The sequence below is a fragment of the Pyrus communis genome, chromosome 4 (assembly GCF_041283825.1).
Source record: "Pyrus communis isolate YQ-2024b chromosome 4, ASM4128382v1, whole genome shotgun sequence".
In the NCBI taxonomy this organism is placed as follows: Eukaryota; Viridiplantae; Streptophyta; class Magnoliopsida; order Rosales; family Rosaceae; genus Pyrus; species Pyrus communis.
In genome coordinates, this window is record NC_142568.1 from 17,794,637 (window position 1) to 17,817,825 (window position 23,189).

At 38.9% G+C, this 23,189-nt stretch overlaps 4 protein-coding genes across 4 annotated transcripts; 1 reads left to right on the forward strand and 3 right to left on the reverse strand.

Moving 5' to 3' along the window:
• Positions 1–187: 187 nt before the first annotated feature.
• LOC137723126 (ataxin-3 homolog) lies at positions 188–3,688 on the reverse strand. Its single transcript, XM_068462295.2, has 2 exons — positions 3,246–3,688; positions 188–1,359 (listed from the first exon to the last, which is right to left on the reverse strand). The coding sequence occupies exons 1-2, from the start codon at positions 3,489–3,491 to the stop codon at positions 397–399; spliced, it is 1,209 nt and encodes a 402-aa protein (XP_068318396.2). The 5' UTR covers positions 3,492–3,688; the 3' UTR covers positions 188–396.
• Positions 3,689–4,744: 1,056 nt separating this feature from the next.
• Positions 4,745–7,189, reverse strand: LOC137722960 (Cysteine proteinases superfamily protein). The gene is made up of 7 exons (XM_068462095.2): positions 6,960–7,189; positions 6,760–6,847; positions 6,490–6,553; positions 6,123–6,228; positions 5,774–5,828; positions 5,379–5,432; positions 4,745–5,035 (listed from the first exon to the last, which is right to left on the reverse strand). Exons 1-7 carry the CDS (start codon positions 7,118–7,120, stop codon positions 4,892–4,894), a joined length of 672 nt encoding a protein of 223 aa, XP_068318196.2. The 5' UTR covers positions 7,121–7,189; the 3' UTR covers positions 4,745–4,891.
• A 1,722-nt stretch (positions 7,190–8,911) lies between these two features.
• LOC137722480 (acetyl-coenzyme A carboxylase carboxyl transferase subunit alpha, chloroplastic) lies at positions 8,912–14,076 on the forward strand. The gene is made up of 12 exons (XM_068461489.2): positions 8,912–9,237; positions 9,574–9,981; positions 10,075–10,149; positions 10,271–10,378; positions 10,529–10,689; positions 10,800–10,914; positions 11,004–11,158; positions 11,505–11,556; positions 11,635–11,703; positions 12,176–12,253; positions 12,327–13,464; positions 13,687–14,076. The coding sequence occupies exons 2-11, from the start codon at positions 9,655–9,657 to the stop codon at positions 13,461–13,463; spliced, it is 2,277 nt and encodes a 758-aa protein (XP_068317590.2). The 5' UTR covers positions 8,912–9,237; positions 9,574–9,654; the 3' UTR covers position 13,464; positions 13,687–14,076.
• A 1,252-nt stretch (positions 14,077–15,328) lies between these two features.
• On the reverse strand, positions 15,329–16,280 carry DET2 (3-oxo-5-alpha-steroid 4-dehydrogenase family protein). The gene has a single exon (XM_068462747.2). It carries the CDS (start codon positions 16,164–16,166, stop codon positions 15,381–15,383), a length of 786 nt encoding a protein of 261 aa, XP_068318848.2. The 5' UTR covers positions 16,167–16,280; the 3' UTR covers positions 15,329–15,380.
• Positions 16,281–23,189: the final 6,909 nt, after the last annotated feature.

The window sequence follows — 23,189 nt, forward strand, 5'->3', positions numbered from 1 at the left end:
CTCTCTTCCTAGTCACCTGAAGAGCAGTATAGGAGAGGAATGTATCGTTGGAGGACAGCCAAGAATCTTCCGCTCAAAAACTACCCCCAACAGACGAGGCAAGAAAACTAGACCTTTGAGAAAATGTGACAGAAACTTATCCCAAATGACTTATGCCTCCAAGAAGCATTACCAAAATGCAAAAAAATTGCAATCATCCAATGGAAAAACTGGGAGGTTATTTCTTCAAGTTTATACATTTTGAGTTGACGAAAGTATAAAGTATAACAGTGCTGTATACGCGGCAAAGTGCGATGATTTTGCACCAAGGATTGTAAATCAACTGTCTAACCTGACATAGATCATTGCCCTCAACCATAAACATAAAATTTAAGAAAGAATATACTTTTCCTTTGCTCAATCAATTTTCTCAAGGCTCTCTGAACTTTCGATCTGAGGGTTGCTAGTGCTGATCCGAGGATTGCCAGCGCTGATCTGAGGGCTGCCAGTAATGTTCTGAGGATTTCCAGTAATGTTCTGAGGGGTTCCGGTAATGTTCTGAGAGGTTCCAGTAATGTTCTGAGGGTTTCCGGTAATTTTCTGGGGGTTTCCGGTAATGTTCTGAGAGTTGTCGGTGCTGTCTTGAGGGTTTTGGGTGCTGTTCTGAGAGTTGTCGGTGCTGTCTTGAGAGTTTTGGGTGCTGTTCTGAGGGTTGTCGTTGCTGTCCTGAGGGTTTTGGGTGGTGTTCTGAGAGTTGTCGGTGCTGTTTTGAGGGTTTTGGGTGCTGTTCTGAGGGTTGTCGTTGCTGTCCTGAGGGTTTCTGCTGCTATAATGTGGGCTTCCGGCTTGAGCAGAGGCAATGGCAGGGGTAGAATCCATAAGACTGGCAGCTATAGCAGCTTTCAAGTCCTCGTCTTCCATTTCTGAAAGCAAATCTGCTTCCTCATTTGATAGAAATTGTGCGGAAGATTGTGGATTCAAATTTGTTCTTTCAGGTTGAGCATTTGTGGAGTTGCAGGATTTAGTTATCCTCTCAGCATCTTCAGGTGAAAGCCACTGCCCATAACCATTAGAAGCTTCGGAGGATGAGATGGGACACTCTTTTGGGAAGTTGCCTCTCACCAGGAAAATGCTCCAACCTGAGCCTTTTAGTGTGTCCAGATAGGCTGATAGGTAAAACTTTGAGAGATGCAATGGAGCCGCATAAAGACTGTCGAAATTATACCACTCTCCACTCACTTTCCGGATACAAAACCAATGATCCTGCAAATGACAGATAAATGCATTTTCAAGCTCAGGATCTATCTGGGCGGGCTCAGCAACCGGAGAATCAAGGGGGATGACCTGCAGATCCCAAACCTCTAAAGCCTTTTGTAGAACCTGCAAAGGAAAACTTCAATGGTTTGCAAATCATGGAAATTCTGGAATCTCTTGCAAAGCAATAATCATGATCGAAAATAATGAAACTGCAACCTGTTGTTACAATGAAAGCTTAAAAGTAAATTAACCAAAAAAGCCAACTACATACTTGTATATAACCACTAACTTTGTTTGGCAGCACAAAATGATAAGGAAATTCAGTACAAAGCTAAATTACTAATATATCAACTCGGTATGGAATGGAATCACACCCAGCAAAATAAAATGCGACGGAACTAAAAATATTTCCAAATTTAGTAATTACTATTTTGCAAATGAGGAAACCCGAAGGCAAATCCATTTCAACGTAATAACATATAAAATAAGTACATATAAAAGAACCTAATTTAATAGCTTGTTTTGCTTTTCCATTGTCAATGTCATATATCCATATGGTTCATCGCCAATTAGGGTAACCACAATCTGCTCATGCTGGGGGAAGGTGTACTCTCCATGGGTGTATCAAAACATGTCGAAGCGTAATCATCAAAAAGTATATATGACCAAGTCACTTACAAGCTTCCATTGGTGAAATAAACCGCCATGAAAATCAAAAAATACCCTTGGAGGAAGCACATTTTCCACCAGAGATTTGTGACTGGGAGACACAGGGGGTTAAGGCCATGACAAAGTGAAGTGTAGTAGTATTGGTACTCTTGAATTTTTCTTGCAAGTGAAAAATAATAAAACTGAAGAACAAAAGAATAATTCAGTACAAACATTTGCATATGTTCACTCAGCATTAACAGTTTGACTCACTAAGGCATCGTAATGACCTCAACTTCACCATTCATACAATACTACACCCGTAAATTGTTCTATCCCTCATTTAAAACATCCCATATGTATACATATCCAATTTGTACAGACACGCATACATAGGGGAATAATCAAGTGAAAAGCCCTTCATCCAAGTTAGTCTTACTAAAATACAGATCTGGCATATTAGCACAATACAGCTTCATCATTGCCTCTTAAACCTAGATAGTTAATACCACGAAAAACTTGGATATTTTAAACCGCAAAACACGTGGCCACGCACACGCATGCACACACATAAAAGTAAACAACTAATCAAAAGTAATTGGTGATCGAGTCCTTTGGTACACGTGGCCGCACACACAAACACATGGAAGCCAAGAACTAATCATAGTAATCAATAATCAAGTTGTTTGGTACTGCTAGTTAACCGGTAGTATCAGCTCTAGTATGAAACAACCACGTGACAAGCTTTTCTTGGCCAAAAGTTATTCAAGGCATACGTCCAACGGAAAGCCATGCCAAGATTAACCTCAATTCAACATGGCTCCAGTTATATTCCAGAAACCCTCCCTCGCACTCAAAGAATAAAATTACCACACCATTCCTCTTTATAACATTACAAAGGTTCAAGAACCACCTAATCAATCTTTTGTAAAGCCAAATCCCAGTGCTTTTCTCCTGGTGGAATAATGGAATTAACTAATACAAATCCCATGACAGCAAAACCCAGATGGAAAGCATCATCTCTCTGTAAAATCGAACAATTAACAAAAAGAGAATCATATATTCAAAATGTTTCAAAAAACAAGACTCTACTTTTTCCCCCTTCCATCTAGCTCAAACGTTAAATTCAGAAACCCAATAACCCAACGCAACAAAGATTACTAGATAAAATCACAGACTAACTCTGTCGAAAGTGTTCCAAATTATACAATAAATCAGTAAAAAAAAGAAAGCCAATTTAAGTTACAGTGAAAAATGAAAACAGAGAATGTCGATACCTCCAAACAGAAAAATCGAAATTTTGCTTAAAGACGGAAGAAATAATTGAAATTTGAGGATTAGAATTAGAATTGGGACCTAACCTGAATACTGAAATCGCCGTCCAAGGAGACGTTGTGAGACTCCTCGGAGAGGAAATCGCCGGCGTGTGAGCCGCCCTCGACGAGCATCATCTGCCGCTCCTTCCGATCGAGATCGGAGGCGAGCGCCGCCAAATCGAATTCGGAGAAGAAGGGACCCTGCAGCACCGTGTTCACGCAATGCACGGCGCAGAGCTTCGACTCTTGTACCTCGTGGTACAACATCCCTCCGTTGCTCGCCCCTTCCATCACAAAAACAAAATACTACAAAAAAATCCCCAAATTACAAAAGACGAAAACCCTAGATTCTCACAATCTTCGTGTCTGAGAATTGAGCAGAAATTGGACTGAAGATATGCGGGAGAAAGGCATAAAAGGATTGAAGATTGAGGAATTGACAGGAAAAATACAAATTTTGCGTTTTATTTACATTTTATTTATTTTATAATATGGAATAGGGAGTTTAACGTTTTATATGCGACGAGAGCGTTTTGGTGAGAAACCACGTGCATGACACGTGTAAAGACGCGCCATGACAAGGTTCGTTTCTTTCTGCTTTTTGTATTTTTAAGTTTTTGCTCAAAGTGGGAAGGAAGATCTAAATCCAATCCATTTCAAGGACCCAAATATGTCAATGTATTTTGTACTTTGATTCAACTCCGGATCCTCGTCAGATTCTCTTTGTGAAGATTTAAAAATTCGTGAATTGTGTTTATTCATCATATATCGTGCGATCAGAAATTATTTTAAATATTTTTATTTAAAATTAAACACAAACAGTACTTGACAAAAACTGACCGTACGATATACGATGAACGGACACGATTTACGAATCCCCAAGATCCTCACCAAAAGAATCCGAAGAGGATCCTGTTGGCTTTGATTCAGTTAAGACAAGTAATTAAGGACTAGTTTGGGGTTGTGTTGTGAAAAGAAGGTTGTTTTCAAAAGTAGATGTAGAGTTGCTTCTGCTTTTTGCTATTTTGGACTCATAATTTTAAAAAATGGCACTTTTTTCCATTTCCCAAACACAATTTTAGCCTCAATTTTTTCATAAAACTACTTTTTTTTTTTAAATTCAGCAATAATTTACGTCAGTAACCCATTTTTTAACCTTTTTAATTATTTATGTTTTGAAAGCCAATAACATGATATAAATGTGGTTATGCTCTGACAAACAACTCTCAACTATTAATATGTAGTCACATAAGAAATTTACATATATTTACGACTGGCAATCACTCATGCACGTTTCGACAATTATCCCTACGATTTCTCTTTGTAAAGTGGAAAAAATTTGCCGATGCTTTTTGAACTTTTATAACCGTCTTCCCACTCGCCTCTTTAAATTTTAATTTAGTTTTGAGCCCTCTAATCTTTTTGAACTTTCAAAAGAAAGCACTAGGGACTTGGCCATATGGTACACAGGGCTGGTTTCGGTTTGGTAACTCAACCGAAAATGTCAAAGAACCGAAATTTTGTGTGTCAAACAAAGAAAAAAAGGCAAACAAAAGAAGACACATTGCTATTAAATTAAAACAAAAATACAGTTTGTATTCAATTCTAAATCTTTCTTGATAGTTATACAACAACAAAATGCATCTCTCTCTCTCTCTCTCTCTCTCTCTCTCTCTCTCTCTCTCTCTCTCTCATACAAGCAGATCATAATGGTTCCTGCCACTGTATAGGAGTCTCACAACCTTTCTGGGCTTTTTGTTTCTAGAACCTTTAGTAAACTCGCTTCCATATTCTGCAATCGGAATGAAACCAGAACCCCGTCCACCACTTGTATGCTGCAAGTTATTTGAACCAACGGATCACAACTAAAACACAGTAAATGTCACAATACGATTAATTGAAGAGAAAACGCGCTGCTAGAATAGATATATAAACACACGCTAAGAAAATGTGCAATGCCAACGATGTCCAACCTTATAACAATATCCAAATGCCAACGTAAGAAGATTATATATTGGGTTATAAGGTGGGGAAAGAAATGAATGAAGATGCTCTGTGCACAAATAGTTAGCAAGTCGATGATTTGGATCTTTTCTTATGTTAGTTTTGAGTTATCTCCAAAACTATAAAAGACACATTGGCATCAATAAAGATAAGAATTTTAAGTGAGAAATATACCTCATGCTCCGGTATGTAAACAGTGATTGGCTGCCTACATAACTTTGACAGAACCTGCAGTATTGAAGAGGGTGATAGGTCACACAAAACACGCAGGATAGAGTGAGAGAGAGAAAGAGAACTCAACATTCACATAAACAACTGCGAGAAACGAATTACAGCAACAAATATGAATAATAGCATTTGGTTTAAAACATCAACTCCCTCCATCTATTGGGGAATATAAGCCTTTAATTGAAGGCTAAATTACAATGATTAGATAACTTCAGATACCACCTAAAACAAAACTTGATTGATAATATGTACAGCTGACAATCAATGATACTATTTCTATAATACACACACAGCGACAAAGTGTTAGAAATGAAATAGTCTGATCAAGAAATCTGACTGACCAGCAGCTCGGACTCTCCTCCCCAGAAATCTGGTCTATTGATGCGCTGGCAGTAACTGCGGAAAGACATTTACAAATATAGGAGATTAATTTCCATTGGGGTGTGATTTTCACACATCCCTTTTCACACATCCCTTTTCACTTCTCACACACCCTTCTAATTTTTGGCCGTCGGATTGAATGAATTGAAGAAGATCAAAGGACAGAAATTAACAAGAGGTGTGTGAAAAGTAAAAAGGAGTGTGTGAATAGCACACCCCATTTCCATTATAACGACATGCTAAGGCACCTGCCAGAACAACAAAACCTGAAACCGCTTCTGTAGTGAAAAAAAAATGATAGAGATTTACCGCTTTAAGGACTCATCGACGGTGATTGCAACCAGAGCAGGTTCATACTTAACACGCTCTTCCTCATCTTCGCATATAACCTCTTTCACAGCCATCCGTAGTTCGTCTATGAATTCACAATACTTGGTCATTCTCAATTGCCAGTTTGCCCACCAAAAATAATAAGAATAAAATTCCAAACCAAACATTAGTGCAACCTATACCAGTCCTAAACATTCTCCTTGCAACCAATTTATCGAGCATTTTGTTTGATATAATAAATTCAAACAAATTCGACAATTCTTTTCTTGACGTTCATCGGATAAGTTCAAAATCCTTGAAATCCACATTGAAATTGAGAAGTTTTGTGTAAAAATCCAGCATATACCTGCATCATCTTTCTCTTGCCTTGGGCTAAGAGGAACCCCTTTATTCAAAGCCATTCCTTTCACCTGAATAAATTTTAGAACTTTGAGAGAAAGGGATAGAGCTCAAAATTTACTAGTTTTAGGCTTTTAGCGGACGTTCAGGATAATGCGCCCGCCCCCACCTAAGTTTGAATCCCCTTCCAGCACATTAGAGTAGTCTAAAATATAGACAGTGAAGAAATTTACTTTTACTGGTTGTAAGTCTGAAATGTAAAAAAATCAGAAAATACCAGAGCACGAAATAAACAGCGTCCGTCGCCGGTAACCTTCTGAACCGAAAAACGTTCAACTTTCTTCATCGCCGACGATCCTCTGCCTCTGTAAAAAACGAAAAGGTACGAACTTTAGGGTTTAATTCTTATGAAGTCAAACAAAATTAAACGAAAATCTAAAAACGACGAAATGCTGAAAAATAGAGTGGGAAATTAACAGTGGCGCTCCAATTCTAGCGAAGAACCGGTGGCTGTGGTCCCCGAACGACGCCGTTGGTTTCCCCGGAGAATTGGAAGTTGAAATTGAAAGGACGGGGGAGGCGGCGAGCTCGAACCGAGCAGTTCCATTCCTTAGCTGCTCGAGAATTGACTCTGCCATGGAGAAAGCTGCTCCGGGACGACGACCAGTGGATGGATGTGAAGGCTGAGACAGGATAAAGCAAATGCGTGGGGGTTGAAACGGCGTCGTAGTCTGTGAGACGAAGCCGTTTGTAGTTTGGGCCTTGGCTTTTTAATTTCCTACGCTCACGTAGCCCAGTCCCGCCTATAAACAGATTGGGCCTGGGCTTTTTAATCGTTTTCCATTTTATCCCTCATTTTCCTTCTCTCCTCTTTGAGGAAAGTATTTGTGCATGCATGGTAAACCTCATGCTTCAGGTAGCATTCCTCTTTGACGCCGGTACCGCGGGGGACGATGAGAGGCAACATTCATTTTCAGTAGGTAGCCCAACCCATGACGCGTACAAAACTTTTTTTGATGCATTACTAAAATGGGGTATGAGCTGACAATTCAATGCAGCATGACGACAAATACAATCTAATTACCACTCATACACCGTCATATTAGCTAAACTCAGCGCTGCTCAACGAAACCTACATCTCAACTAGCCCAACAATGTGCAATGCAATAAGCCAGTTAGGAGTCAAGCTGCTAAAGTCATTGAGGTTAGCGTAGTGGTGAGAATGAGTTAGGTAATAAGTAAGAGTATGCTAGAATCAGGATTCGAAACCTCCAATGTAACAAAATAAAGAATAAAAAACCATCCTTACAAAAAATTAATCAAATTATAGATTATTTCATTCACTATGATAACAAGTTAACAATTACCATTTATCTCATCTTTCATGATGAACTCCAATTTTTAGTTGGTTTTGACATCCTCGTATTCTCATTTTTTTTTTTCTTCACTTATATATAACCCTCCATTTGCTTTTCCTTTCGAGCTTCATTTCTATGCCATGATATTGTAGAAGTTCTTGTTGTGTATGAGGAGAAATTTGATGCTTGTTAATTGTTAACACCAATAGCATGGGACCGCCCACCAACCAACAACCTATAACCTAACAACGATAAGAATTAGAGAGGGAGGTTCCAATATTTTCCACTCACGTCACGCCATTTCCTGCTCATTTGGAATTTGGAGGGGCCGGCTGGCAATATCTGGTCCATCTTCTTGTCTTTGTTTTATGTCTTAATTTACACTATTTAGGGTGGCTTTGTGAATACTCGCCCACAAAGCACTTTTAGACACAGAGCGTTATGGAGAAAATGTTTTTATTAGAAGCATGTTGTTGTTGGATTCAAACATGCATTTTATTTGTTATTGGAATCTAAACACTAATGTGCCTTTAGAATCTAAACACCTTATGAACTCTTTATATCAAACAATGACATCTTTATCATTACAGAAGCACTACTAAACGAGTCAAAAGGTTAGTAACACATTGTGGGTATATGTGATCACATAATATGATAAATGTGCATCACCTATAAAATAAAAATCACAATCGTTTTTAAAATAAAATTGATATTTAGTTTTCATCTATTTTGAACGTGTGAAAAATAGTTTTACATATACAAAGTCTTGACCATCGCCTTCACATTTACTATTATCATACGCCCAAGGGCCAAGGGTAAAAGGAATGCACAATAGATTCTTTCATGTATCCATTGTACCGTTCTTCTAAATATTCATCTTCACTTGAAAGTGAGATGTCTTAGATTTGAATTTCGTGAATGTCAAATTCGATACTAAATTAGACTACCCATCATGTGGTTTAACCGAACTCAGGAGTGTAGCCCTAGGAGTTTGAACATTGACGGCATCGAGCCCCAAGTCACGTGCGCAAGAGCCAGAACCACACTTGCCTCAGAATCCTCTCTCCCCTCAACGGCCAAACCGAAAAATGCTGGCTATTTATTTATAATTTTCCTAACTCGAACCAGGTCCCTCCCCCACTGAGTCAACTCACTCCCAACTCGGAAGTCTTAAGAAGTATCGCCCAATTCACACACGCACGCTCGGCTCTTAAGAAAATCCCAAACGAAAACTGCGTCGCTCTCCTTGGCGATCTCCACGAAGCGCCATTTCTCTCTCCTCTCTCTCTCTCTCTCCTCCCTCGCATTGCCAATAATAACACTCGTTCATCTTTCTCCGCCCCCATTCTCTTTCAGATCATCCTCTCTCTGCGCGATCTCCAATCAGCTACTTTCCGGTAAAGTTCGATTCTCCCGAGAAAATTTTAGCTGTTTGTTTCATTTCTCACTATCTCTATCAATTGGAACACTTGAATTGGGTTTTTTGTTTCATGCATGTTGAATATTTGGTTCACTTTTTTCGTTTTCGATTATTTTTTTTCTGCTTGATTACTGGAAAATGGAGGAATGATTGGGTTTTGGGGGAGAAGGTTTGTATCTTGCCATTGAAATCATGGAAAATCAGCTCAATTAGTTCGATTTTAAAGTTTTTTAAGTTTAATTATGTGGATTTTGTTTTGGCGGGGAGCTGCTAATTAGAATCAGAAACTATGGATTGGTACTTTTTGTTCTAGATAATCTTGGATTTGGAAATCGTTGATCTTATTGGCGAGATCAGTGTGTAACTTGGAGGAATTAGCCTTCGGGTTCGGAGAATGGCTTCGATATCTCATTCTCCACTGGCGTTTGCTGGAACAAGCACCGCTTCGGATCTTTTCCGGAGCTCCAGTAATGGCGTCAGCGGTGTTCCGTTGAGAGCTTTAGGGAAGGTGCGGATGGGCATGAGGAGGAACGTTGTGTTGGCCGCCAAGCTCAGGAAGGTGAAGAAGCACGAGTACCCCTGGCCCGAGGATCCCGATCCGAATGTCAAAGGTGGAGTCCTCACTCATCTCTCTCACTTCAAGCCGTTGAAGGAGAAGCCCAAGCCGGTTACTTTGCCGTTTGAGAAGCCGCTTGTTGATATCGAAAAGAAGATCATTGATGTAAGCCTTCTAGCTGGTTTAAGTTTTTTTGTTTGTTTGACAAATTGTCATGCTTTGGAAGCTTTGTTTTAATGAGACATTTATTGATCACAGGTGCGGAAGATGGCGAACGAAACTGGGCTGGACTTCAGTGATCAAATTATTTCACTGGAGAATAAATACAACCAGGTTTGATGAATAAATGCATGGTTCTTGTTCAGTTATAGAATTAGTAGCTAATGTACATATTTTGATTCCTGTCCGGTTCTGGTTCTGATGTTTTCTCCGGACCTACATCTTTTGATTTCAGGCTTTAAAGGATTTATATACGAATCTGACTCCTATACAACGCGTGAATATTGCACGACATCCTAACAGGCCAACTTTCCTTGACCATGTGTTTAACATTACTGATAAGGTCTGATACTGATTTCTTTACATGCTTACGGACTTTCTGTATACAATTTGATCCTAAACTTCCCTTTTTGAAAAAATGAGTCAATTAGTGGGCTTGCAAGTGGTGGAAATAATTGCACACTAAATGGTTTCTTTATTTTAACTTATACAGTTTGTAGAGCTTCATGGGGACCGAGCAGGGTATGATGATCCTGCTATTGTCACTGGTATAGGAACTATAGATGGTAGAAGGTATATGTTCATGGGTCACCAGAAAGGTAGAAATACGAAGGAGAATATTATGCGTAACTTTGGGATGCCTACTCCTCACGGGTACGCAAAATGACAGATAATTGTGCATTTGATAAGATATAAAATTAGCTTTCATGTCCAACTTAATCTGCTTTACGAAGTTTAATATTTGGAATGCTATCAACATGCAGTTACCGGAAAGCTTTGCGCATGATGTACTATGCAGATCACCATGGTTTCCCAATTGTTACTTTCATCGATACCCCTGGTGCATATGCAGACCTTAAATCTGAGGAACTGGGCCAAGTATGTCATAGTTGTACTTTAAATTCCAAATGGTTTGTATTTAGATTTTGTACTAGGTCATATAATTTGTTTGTTTTACAAACATTCAGGGTGAAGCCATAGCTCACAACTTGCGGACTATGTTTGGTCTGAAAGTACCTATTGTCTCTATTGTCATGGGAGAAGGTGGCTCTGGTGGTGCCCTTGCCATTGGCTGTGCTAATACATTACTAATGCTTGAAAATGCAGTTTTCTATGTTGCCAGGTAATTTGGATTTGGTTTTGTCTGGTTCAGTTTCTTGGGGAAGTTGTTCAAATTGAAATCTGCTCGTCTTTTCTTCATTGTTTGAGTCACCAGATGATTCTCATGTGGTGGTGTACAGAGTACTAGGTATACTAACTGTGTAAGATATATCTCTAAAGGGGTCACTTCCCTGGAAGGAGGCAAAGACTGTAGGCATGCCATATATCCAGATTAATCTGAGATATATTGAGTTCTATATATAAGGAGATTAGCGATTTATTTACGGCTTGTTTTTCTTTTTACGTTCCATTAAGCATCAAAATAACTTATTGTCTTTTTGGGTTTTCTCTTTTCTTCTTATTTTTAGTCCAGAAGCATGCGCAGCAATCTTGTGGAAGAGTTCTAAAGCTTCTCCAAAGGTCTACGCAAAATTTACCATTGGCTATCTTTAATTGATTAGTTGATTATAGACTATTAAAACTTACGTTTTTCTGTAGGCTGCTGAAAAGCTGAAAATTACTGCAACTGAGTTGTGCAAGCTGCAAATTGCAGATGGAATCATCCCTGTATGTTTTGCAAATCCCACCATTTTAGCTTGCTATATGTTTCTTTTATTTTAAGAATGCGGATATCTCGAAGAAACATGGTAGCTTGATGACATTGTTGTTTAAAAAAATTCTGCGGTGTTCTTTGGGGTGTGCTTGATAATATTCCTTTGTTCCTTTATCAAACTCGTCCTTGTCATTGGAATCGTTGATATATTAGAAAAGGTCATTCCTAGCTATGAATTTTCTTTTCTTGTTAATCTTTGTTCAATTTTGTCAGTCTGGCATAAACTTTTCTATTATTTTGCCTTTGGCGGGAACCTGATACAGATTCTTTTACTCAAATTCACTTGTTTTCTTTGTTTCTTTATCCCAGCTTACCCTATCTCATTGGAAACATTGACATTCCAAGAAAGAACATTCCCTGATTTATGCAAATTTTATGTGTTGCTAATGTGGTATCTAAAGATTCAATTTTGTTTCCCTTTAACAGGAGCCGCTTGGCGGCGCGCATGCGGATCCTGCATGGACCTCTCAACAGATCAAAAATGCAATTAACAAAGAAATGGATGTAAGTGACTTCTCTTCGACAAAAACTAAATTTACACTATCATATTCTAACTTATGTCTTTGGTTATGTTCAGGAGCTCCATAAGTTGGACACAGAAGCATTACTAAAGCATCGCATGATGAAGTTCCGGAAAATTGGTGGGTTCCAAGAAGGAATTCCTATAGATCCAAAGAAGAAAAAGAACATGAAACCAAAAGAGGAGCCTGTCCATGTGAAGACTCCGGTTGTAGATTTGGAGGGTGAGGTTGAAAAGGTAAAACAGCAAATCTTGAAAGCCAAGGAATCTTCTAATGAGCCTCCATTGGTGCCACTGACTAAGACGATAGAAAAACTGAGAAAGGAGGTGGATACTGAATTTTCTGAGGCTGTTAAAGCCTTGGGCTTGAAAGAGAGGTTTGCCACATTGCGAGAAGAATTTGCAAAAGTAAATGCACAGAACCAACTCCTGCATCCAGCTCTAAAAGCAAAGCTTGATAAGCTTAGGGAGGAATTCAACAAGGGGCTGCTGACGGCTCCTAATTATGAAGACCTAAAATATAAACTCGACATGTTGAAGGAATTATCAAAAGCATATGATCTTGCAGAGAGCAACAAGAAGGCTGCAAAACTGAAGCAGGAAGTTAACAAGAAATTCAGCGAGATCATGGATCAGGAAGATGTTAAGGAGCAGGTTGTGGCACTTAGGTTTGAGGTTGAAAACTCTGGGGTGTCTAAATTTGATGATTTGGATTCCAGCCTGAAGGAGAAAATCGTGGAATTGAAGAAAGAGTTGGAGTTTGAATTTATTGATGTCCTCAAGTCATTGGGTTTGGATGTTGAATTAAAAGCAAAAGACCCAGTTGAGCAAACTTTGCCCTCAGAAGTTAAGAACAAGATCGAAGAATTGAATGGAGAGATTAATGAGAGAATTGAAAGTGTTGTCAATTCGACAGACCTGAAGGACAAAATTGAGCTACTGAAGTTAGAGATAGCAAAGGCAGGGAAAACACCCGATTCAGCAGCCAAAAATAGAATCGTGGCATTGGAGCAACAAATCAAACAAAGCTTAGCAGCAGCTGTGGAATCTTCAAATTTAAAAGAGAAGCATGAGAAGCTGAAGGCCGAGATTTCCCAAAGTGTTGGATCGAATGGAAGTCTGAAGAAGGACGATGAAGATTCTTTCTCCTTCGATGCATCTAGAGTAGTGGGTGCAAATCGCACCTTCAGTTAATGTGAGTTCATCTACTTTCCCATTCTTTAATGAGTGAGGCACTACATTTTCCTTTATGCTTATCATTTGATATGTTTCCTCTCTGAATTATGAAATAACAATTTTTAAGGGTATGCATGATCAGAACTGAGTGGATTATACTGTTTCAGTTGTAGTTCGACATGTTCTTTATTGGGGAGTCTGCCTTTTCGATTTACACTCATTAGCTTATGATTTTCTGCAGTACTTCTCTTTTAGTCGGCTTGTTTGCTGATATGGTGCCCGGAAGAGGATCTTGTTCGAAACAGATGGAAGTGCCAAACGTGGACAAATGGGGTAACCTTAAGCTGTTGTGAACTGCCTTTTAGCATCTGTTGACATCTTGCAATAGCGTAAAAGTTTTGCCTTTTCGAGGAACAAGGAGACACATCTTAGCTCCATAGTTTTCTGCCTGAACTTTTATATTAGGTTTCTATAATCTATTTGTTTTTTTTTTTTTTTTCCCTCTATTTTTTTCAATTAAGTGCAATTTCTGTTTCTATAAATAGACACCAAATAATTTGAGTTTCTCTTTTTATAGATTCGGATCGCTCTGTATAGATTGTGTGGGGAGGCTAATAAATCGTTTTCGATACTTCTCTTTCTTTAACCCCTCCTGCTTTTATCTTCAAGGCAATATGCCTGAGTTGCAGTGCTGAATAGATCTTTTGCTGTTCAAGATTTTCTTTCATTGAACTCTTCTACTCTGTTCTTCGGAACAAGAATCTCGCTCTGGTCAATATTGTGACGGCAGAAGCGGATCACGGTCACCATACATATTGGCCGCAGCGAAATTCTTGTTCCGAAGCATACGTAGGCTGCTATCTGATTGCTTGAGAACCAAGTTTCGTTTGACTCAGATCAATTTGAGTTTATTCTCTCGAAATATCGCATTCAGTCATACATCCATGTCCAAGATGGTTTGATTCCTCTTTTTCCCGTCAACGTTTTGTTGGTTGGAGATGAATTTTACTTTCCACATTTTTACCGTAAAAAAACTTACAAGATATTGTGTTTTTAGCCCTTTTACAATAGGCCGGATAAATGAAAAAGTGAGTGAGATACTAACATATTGAATTCATAGAAATCACACTCTTACATGGGTAGGAAAATTTGAGTGTGATACCAACATTGAACTCATGAGTGGTATATTAAACTCATGCGAGTGATCAATATATTGAACTCACATTAGTGTACTAATAGTGTTATACATATCAAATTCAGGTTATTTGATTCCGACACTTACTCAAATTATTCCGAAATGCCTTAGTAACTTACCTTTATATCCAATTTTGTCACTGAAGAAGGAATATTGTGGATTATCATTCATTTTGATTACCACTTCAAATCACTATAAGAAAGTTGACAAAGTCATTAACATTAGTTGTACAGAATAAGGTGAATAAAGATCTCTAAGTGACTAGTGAGATTGGTAAAGGCAATATCCACCCTTTATCAATCTCATTTCGTACAACTAATTTTAGTGACTACTGTCAATCATTGTTTGTGCCAAGTCCACATTCTAACCTCATGATTTAAACTGTTAATTTTTTTTTTTCTTCAGGTTTCATCCGATATCATCCTCATAAATCTCCTCCCAAATTAAAAATCGTTCAGTCATTTATTCATTGATGTGAACATTTTGTTATTTTCAAGATTGTGTCCGTCCCCATTTCAATTTGAGCGAACTTTTGTTGGGATTTTATTTGAATGGTGATCTAAAAAATGATCGATTCTATACGTGAGATGTACTAGAAAGTGAGCGCCAACAAATTATTAGAGTCCTATTAACTAATTAACGCTTGAACGCATTCACATTGACAAAGAAAGTACAACAATAATACCAATAAGCGAAAAAAAAGCCCTTCAATTAGTTTTTTAGATCAACTCAAAGGCCTTTCAATACAAGAATGGGATGACAGCTTTTCTACCCTTGGGATAATCCTCCCCAAACTTCTCCAAATACCACCGGTGATTCGCACGTGCCCTAGGCACCAAGTTTGCACACGTGTAAAGAAAAAACCCCAGCCCTACCCAGGACCACGTCATCACTGCCCATCCTACCCACTCCACTATCTCCCCAGAGTAGTTTGGGCAGCTCACCAACTCAAACCACCCTCCTTTCGGCACTTTATACCCCCCACCCTCTTTTTTCAACCCCACAAGGACGCTATCAGACCATATATTTACACCCATGCCATAACCAAACACCGCCAACCCACCCATAAACCGCCACCAAAACCACCCGTCAGATTCATAATCTTTGTACTCAGAAACCCACCTGCCCTGTAGATACGCATTCAAAAGGTTGAAACCAAATGCCATTGCCGCCACACTCACCGGAAAACCGCCGGCGGAGGATTTGGAACTGGCGGTGTTGCGGTGGAGGCGGAGGGGGTAAAGGCAGGTGCGGTGGAAATAGTGGAAGAGAAAGGGGGTGATGAGCAAAAGGGCTTTTGGGTTGGAGGAGTGGCGGCCGGAGGGGAAGAGGAGGAGGGTTAGCCAGAGAGTTGGGGATTCCATGAGGAACCAGGCGAGGGGCGGGGACATTGTGGGGCCCCACCCCGGGCGGCGGTGCTTGCCGTAGGGTGCTTGGAGGAAGCGGAGGGAGATGAAGGTTGGGGGAGCTATGAGGTAGAGAGCTATAAGGCAGTTGTGGAAGAAGGTCTGATCTGATGATGCCATTGGAAAATGGAGGAGGATCAGGAATTGCAGTGAAGTGGGAGAAGGGATAAGAAGGCAGATGGGTTTGGATTAAGATAAGATTTGTTTGCTAACATGAGCCCCTCTTCATGTGCAAACCTAGCAGGGGTAAAACAGGAAGCACACTGTGCTTATGGGGAGAAATTTTTTATTACGACCGGAATACGGATGATACATTATATGTTTTCATACAAGTTGTGAGAACTTTTATTTTTAAGTTATTAATTTTTTAACATACATATTCTACTATTTGTATAATAACACATAATGTACAATCTGTTTTTAATCACACCGAAAAATTTCTCGTGTTTCAAAGTATTTTGGGTTTTAGCATAGATTAAATTTTGAGAGTGATTTTGTGACGATGTGATTATCAAATAATGATGATTTGACTTTGGCAAGTACATCGCCTAGGTTGGTGGGTCTTTTGGAGGGGATTGTTCTTCTGGATGCACACCTTTCTTGGATTTTGGGCCCAAAACCAAAAATTGGGTGAATAGGGAAGGAATTATATGCTACGCGTACACGTTATGGGCTGCACACTATGTAAGATGTTTTTGAATAACTCCGCATGGTTGATTCTTACAGGCAACTTTCACCTAAAACTTAGTCCTAGTTTAGCATTGAGGTGCTTAAAAAAAAAATAGGAATGAAAAAAAGTTTGAGCAAAATTTGTGTTTGGTAACTCTGCTTATTTTCAAAATCACTGTCATTTTAAGCTGAAAAGTGGCAGAATGTTGCTTCTCAAAACCGGCTTTTTTTTTTTTCAAGAGGCAGGTGAACAGTAGAATTTTAATGAAACTTTCACAATCTCAAAAATACCCTCCTCCGTTTCTCCTTCTTACTGGGTTTGAAGATCGAATCATCCTGCATACCAGTTCCAAATTCTCAAACTTCAAAAGATAAATAAATTAATTAAAAACATAAAAGCAGCAATTTTTGTTCCCGAAAAACCAAATTAGTAATTGTTACCATCCAAGGAAAGGACCTGAAATCAACTGACTCATGGAGATCAAATTGGGCAAATTGACAAAATCGTCAACGCCCGTTTTCAACTTGACACGGCGATCCACGACCGTCGGAGTGGGCGATAGTGACCCAACTTCCATGACCGTCTCCAACACCTCGTCGTCTCTAAGCATATGCCTCCGCAACTCCAATTGGGACTTCGTTAGAATGCGAACTAGGTTTGTGAGATTCAGATTCGTGGTGCAGTTGCAAGCAATTCAGGCTTTATTCGATTCGAGCTTCATTTAGGTTCGATGGCAGAGATTGCAGGTATGGCTTTAAACTAGAGGTTGCAGATTTGATGATTTGGGTTTGACTGTGTCTAATTCGATGTGTGTAGCAGCAGCAGAGTGTGGGCTTTGTAGTTGGTTCGTGCCTTGATTTGGACGCAAATTGATGGACAAAAAAAATCATATTTTTTTGGTGAAGTCGGTGAGGTTTTTAGGGAGAGTGGAGAGATGCACGTTCATGGGGAACTCTCTAGGAGTTGGACTTTTTCAATGAGTTTGGTGCAAAGGGTTTTAATGGGGGAAAATATCTAAATTAATAATAATAAAATACTAATAAAAGGATTAAAAAATAACAAAATCTCGTTACGTAGCAAAAATTTAGTGGGAAAAATGCTCCTAATCGTAGGGAAAAAGAGTACATTAAGATCAAGCAAGTATATTTAGCAATTCACCTATATTTGTTAAGAAAATTAAATTAATGACACATTTAGTAGTATACCCTTTTTGGTCATTTTACACAGTCACAAATATTTTACATAAAAGTTTACCAAACACTAAAATACTGTTTTTTTTTTTTTTTTCCAAAAGCACTTTTACAAAAAAGTTTACCAAATACTCTGCTGCTTTATTTCACAGCTACTTATTCTCACAGCACAACATAAGTAGTTTTTTTTTTCAAAGCACAGCAATATCAAATCAGCCCTTAGTTTGATGATATTTACACAAGTGTAGGTGGGTAATTGAACTGTTTTATTAAAGCAGTTCTTACATTTGGTTCTACTGATGGGACAAAAATGTATGTTATTTAGAAAGGTCTTACGAATATTGTGATTGAAGTGTTCCTACTCAAAATTTTCATACGTATAATTGAATTTGCGTGGAAATCCATCACTTAGTGAGTAGGAACTAGTAGTGCATCAATTTTGTTGCCATTTGGCCTCGTTTGGCAGCTCGGACTGTACTGACTATTTCTGTCGGATAGGATAAATAGCCACCGGATAGTACTGACTAAATTAGTCGGGCGTTTGGTGCAGTATCGGATTAATGACCGTATTATTTATACTGTGTTTGGTACTGAACCGGATAGGACAAAAGAAAAAAAAAATTTAACAAATCTTTCTTTATTTGTTGAACTTTTCTCATATTTATTCCTATTGAAAACCACATAAATTTTCAAATAACAAAGAAAAATAGTAAATTTCATACATCAAATTCAAAATATTTTCTAATAACATAAAAAAAGGTTCACAAAAAACAACTACAATCGTTACGATATATAATCCAACCACATATCCAAGTTCATAAAATATACAATTGGGGTTACTTTGTCCAAGTAACATGACTACAAAGGCTTTTTTCATTGCACCATCCAAAGACGAGAATGTCCTCTCATTCTGTGGCTTTTTCATTGATCCTCAATAGACAAATCCATCTTTGACAATTCTGAAACAATCTCAGGTTTTGGATCCACTCCTTTTTTCATTGCACCGTCCAAAGAAGAAATGAAGCATGCCACAATCTTTCTTTGATCCATGTCTAGTGATAATATAAAATAACATTATTAGATAGTGGCAAAAAATTAAGTAAATGGAGCATGAATGCATAATAACACTGAAAACGGAAGGAAGCATGTTAACACACACACACGCACAATCTGCACACACACACGCTGCACACACATAATCTGCACACACACACGCTGCACACACATAATCTGCACACACACACACACACAATCTGCGCACACACGCACAATCTGCACACACACACAATCTGCACAATCTGCACACACACACGCTGCACACACACACAATCTGCACACACACACGCTGCACACACACACACGCTGCACACACACACACAATCTGCACACACACACACACACACGCTGCACACACACGCACACACACAATCTGCGCACATTGCAAGCACACACACACACGCTGCCCTTGGTTTTCTCTTGCATTGGAAGCACACACACACACACACACACACAATCTGTGCACATTGCAAGCACAGACACACACACACACACACTGCCCTTGGTTTTCTCTTGCATTGCAAGCGAGCACACACACACACACAATCTGCGCACATTGCAAGCACAGACACAAACACATGCTGCCCTTGGTTTTCTCTAGCATTGCAAGCCCGCACACACACACGCGCACGCGCGCGCACACACACACACACCCACACCCTGCACACACACCCTGCACACACACACACACACACACACACACACACACACCCACCCACACCCTGCACACACACACACACACATCCTGCACACACACACACACACACACACCCTGCACACACACACGCTGCACAAACACACACGCTACACACACTATCTGGGCACATCGCTGCACACACACACACGTTGCACAAACACACGCTGCACACACTATCTGCGCACATTGCAAGCACAGACACACACACACCCTGCACACACACACACTATCTGCGCACATTGCAAGCGCACACACACACACACACACACAGAGTTAAAATTGTAAGTTCAACACCAACAACAAACCCTAAATTCGACCCCAATAGAAAACCCTAAATTTCAAAAATTCTAATTAAAACACAAAATTACATAATCAATTGCATAATTAGAGAGAAAATGATAACTAGATTCAATCAATTGAAAGAAAATTGCAAGAAAAATAGGAGGAGGGGGAAGAATAGAGGGAGGGGCGGAATCCTAGAAGAAGAAATCTGAAAAGTACTGTGATTCAAACGAAGAAGAAGAAGAAGTTGAGAAGACGAACCTGGGATGAGAGGAAGAAAGAGTGCCTGGAGAGGAAGAAAGAGCACCTGGAGAGCACTGGAGAGCACCTGTAGAGGAAGAGATGGTGAGGAAGACTGCTCTTTCCAACCGAAGCCCGACTAATTTGTACCGTGTATTTGCACGGTATTACTAAGCAGGTAAGCATCGGATAAAAAAGGTGGGCCCGGATTATTTAATCCGGTGCTTATTTAATCCAAACGGTCACCAAACACAGTACACCGTATTATTTGTCCTATCCGGTGCCTTATACGGTGTACCAAACAGGGCCTTTGAGTTCAAGAACTATTGGTTATCAACTAATTTTTGATCTAGTGGCATTTCTTTCTCAATGTTGGGAGTAACTAGTAACTCATCAATTTTGTTGTCATTTAAGGGTCCAGTTCGAACAACGAACAACCAATGGTTATCAACTAACTTTTAAATCTAGTGTCATATTGTGATGTAGATTTGTTATTTGTTGTTTTTTACTGCTAGTTATCCATCGATTGTGCATTCTATTGACATTCTGAAAGAATTTTACTAACGTTATTCACATACATATATGTAATAAACTATAATCGATTACACATGCATTAATAGTCAAAAATCACTATCACGTGCACAAATGATTGCTTGTAGCATAAACCTTACCAATTTTGGATTTAGATGAATCTTGATCGAATTGACTACCAGAAAATTTTTAGCCATCGTCAATCATGCGTATCATGCACTTGCATATAATTAAAATCTAACTAAACTCACATACTTGATCGAGCTTACATGTCTCAATGGTCAGAAATTACCAACGCATTTATGATTCATACCTTTTTTTACCTACATTACAACTTTTGATCAAATGTGACAACCTAATGTGACGATCGATCCAAAACTTACCATTTTATATGACACTATTAGATCTTTTGAGCCGAATGTTCCTTAACGAATGGCCTATTTTATATGACACTACTAGTACGTTGGACCATTATCCACGACAGTTCGGTTGAGTTCTAGGTTATGTACTAGAATTATATCATTTCAACTCCACCTGGTATTTAACTTTGTTTTGAGATTGAGAGTGCTTGTACTCGAATCTTAACTTTTTTGTACGACGTCAAGGAGCAGGTTGTTCACGTGTAAAGTTTAGTAAATACACATATTTCACATTACCTAATTAAACTTATTCACATTTAAGCTTGAAATTTCGTCAAACATAACTTCAATAACTTCCCTATGAACCTAGAGAGTTTTAGCCATCTATAATTGTATACTTTCTTAATTATACATACATACATACACACACACACTGTCACATCCCGCCCTGGGCAGGACCACTTTCCGGGCCCGACTCCACCGTAGCACGATATTGTCCGCTTTGGGCCCCGACCATGCCCTTACGGTTTTGTTTCTGGGAACTCACACGAGAACTTCCCAGTGGGTCACCCATCATGGGAGTGTTCTCACGCACTACTCGCTTAACTTCGGAGTTTCGATGGAACCCGAAGCTAGTGAGCTCCCAAAAGGCCTCGTGCTAGGTAGAGATGAGAATATACATTTAAAGATCACTTCCCTGGACGATGTGAGATGTTACACACACACAAAACATACGAGAACTTTATTATGGTTACAAATGAACCAACTTTGATGTTATATAAACCAGAGTTTACGTAATAAAGTATGTGTTTCACAATAACACTCAAAAATCACATATACAGTAGTAAGTGATTGATCGTAACATAACCTTTTGGTCATCTTAACATTCACGATCTTCATTCGGGGAACTGAAAAGGACAGAAGAAGGATCAAGAAGCCCCCACCCAGAAGAGAAGAGTATCAAACTGGCCAGGTATCTTCTGAAAAACATACCAACCAAGTGAACCCACGTGGCGGGTTGTGGTGGAGGGAAGTTGGGGAAGGGAGGATCTTTGCTTTCCGAAGAGTTGAACTCTCCATACCACTTTATGGGATCCTATTTTTGGACCTTTAGCCACGTTTTCTTTTGTCGTTTTCCTGATTTTGCCAATCCTGGGCACACAAAGCATGTCTCACACTCCACTCCCCCGTCCTTTTCTTCTTTCCAATTTTCACATTCCTTTTTACTGTCATCATGTGATCCCTTAACCTTTTTACCAACACTAATTTAATTTTGAAAAAGACTTACCTGCATCGGATATATTTTCTTACAATTACCTTAACCTTAATTATTCACTCAATTTAGATATGTATAAAAGAAGTATATTCTCGTGACGGGAACAATTTATATGTCACGGTTACACTGTTGTTGTAACGTTTGTGTCCATAATATAACACAATATGGACGAAAACTTACGTATGTATTTATATTATTAACACAAAACGTCACTGTAGCAGTGTTCTATCATGTAATTCTTTTTTCTAGTGACAAGTAAGTAGTTTTGTAGCTCTCAAAAGAAAATGGCTCACAAGTTTCCAACCTTTTTTTGTTCCCAAATGAGTTGCACCCTAAAATGGTTTGATGGGCTTAATTGTTTTAAGGATGCATTACAAATTTTATTAACTAAGCACCAAAAACTATTTTGATTTGGAAAAAGAAAAGGTACTTAAAACCTAAGTTAGTCACTCAGTACTATGGTTCGGTGGTATTTCTCTTCACTTGGAAGTGAGATGTCTTAGGTTCGAATCTCGTGGATGATGAATTTGATACTAAATTAGGCTACCCATTGTGTGGCATAGCCGAACTCTCCATCCCTTTAATGTAAAAATATCGATGTACTCAAAACCTAGGCTAACCACATGAGTGCTTCAATATACTTACCAAGTTTTCTTTCTCTTTATATTTAAAGAGCGGTGCTACACACATTAAATTTGTGCACCAAATAATGTGACACACATTTGATGTACGTACACTAAAATTTTTCTTAAAATACTTTTCTTGTTTCAATCATTTTTTATTTGATTACTTCTCAAATTATGTTCCAAACTTCTTTTTGCATAACTTTACCATTCATTAGC

What these genes read in the sequence shown, in the direction of transcription:
- LOC137722960 (XM_068462095.2), bottom strand. Translation starts at nt 7,120, where the DNA reads ATGGCAGAGTCAATTCTCGAGCAGCTAAGGAATGGAACTGCTCGGTTC. An exon ending in GCTGTTTATTTCGTGCTCTG is followed by an intron (nt 6,554 to 6,759) that starts GTATTTTCTGAT and finishes AAATTTATTCAG; the next exon opens with GTGAAAGGAATGGCTTTGAA. An exon ending in GCAAGAGAAAGATGATGCAG is followed by an intron (nt 6,229 to 6,489) that starts GTATATGCTGGA and finishes GTGAATTCATAG; the next exon opens with ACGAACTACGGATGGCTGTG.
- DET2 (XM_068462747.2), bottom strand. Translation starts at nt 16,166, where the DNA reads ATGGCATCATCAGATCAGACCTTCTTCCACAACTGCCTTATAGCTCTC.
- LOC137722480 (XM_068461489.2), top strand. Translation starts at nt 9,655, where the DNA reads ATGGCTTCGATATCTCATTCTCCACTGGCGTTTGCTGGAACAAGCACC. An exon ending in GGGATGCCTACTCCTCACGG is followed by an intron (nt 10,690 to 10,799) that starts GTACGCAAAATG and finishes ATCAACATGCAG; the next exon opens with TTACCGGAAAGCTTTGCGCA. An exon ending in GTTCTAAAGCTTCTCCAAAG is followed by an intron (nt 11,557 to 11,634) that starts GTCTACGCAAAA and finishes GTTTTTCTGTAG; the next exon opens with GCTGCTGAAAAGCTGAAAAT.
- LOC137723126 (XM_068462295.2), bottom strand. Translation starts at nt 3,491, where the DNA reads ATGGAAGGGGCGAGCAACGGAGGGATGTTGTACCACGAGGTACAAGAG. An exon ending in ACGGCGATTTCAGTATTCAG is followed by an intron (nt 1,360 to 3,245) that starts GTTAGGTCCCAA and finishes TTTCCTTTGCAG; the next exon opens with GTTCTACAAAAGGCTTTAGA.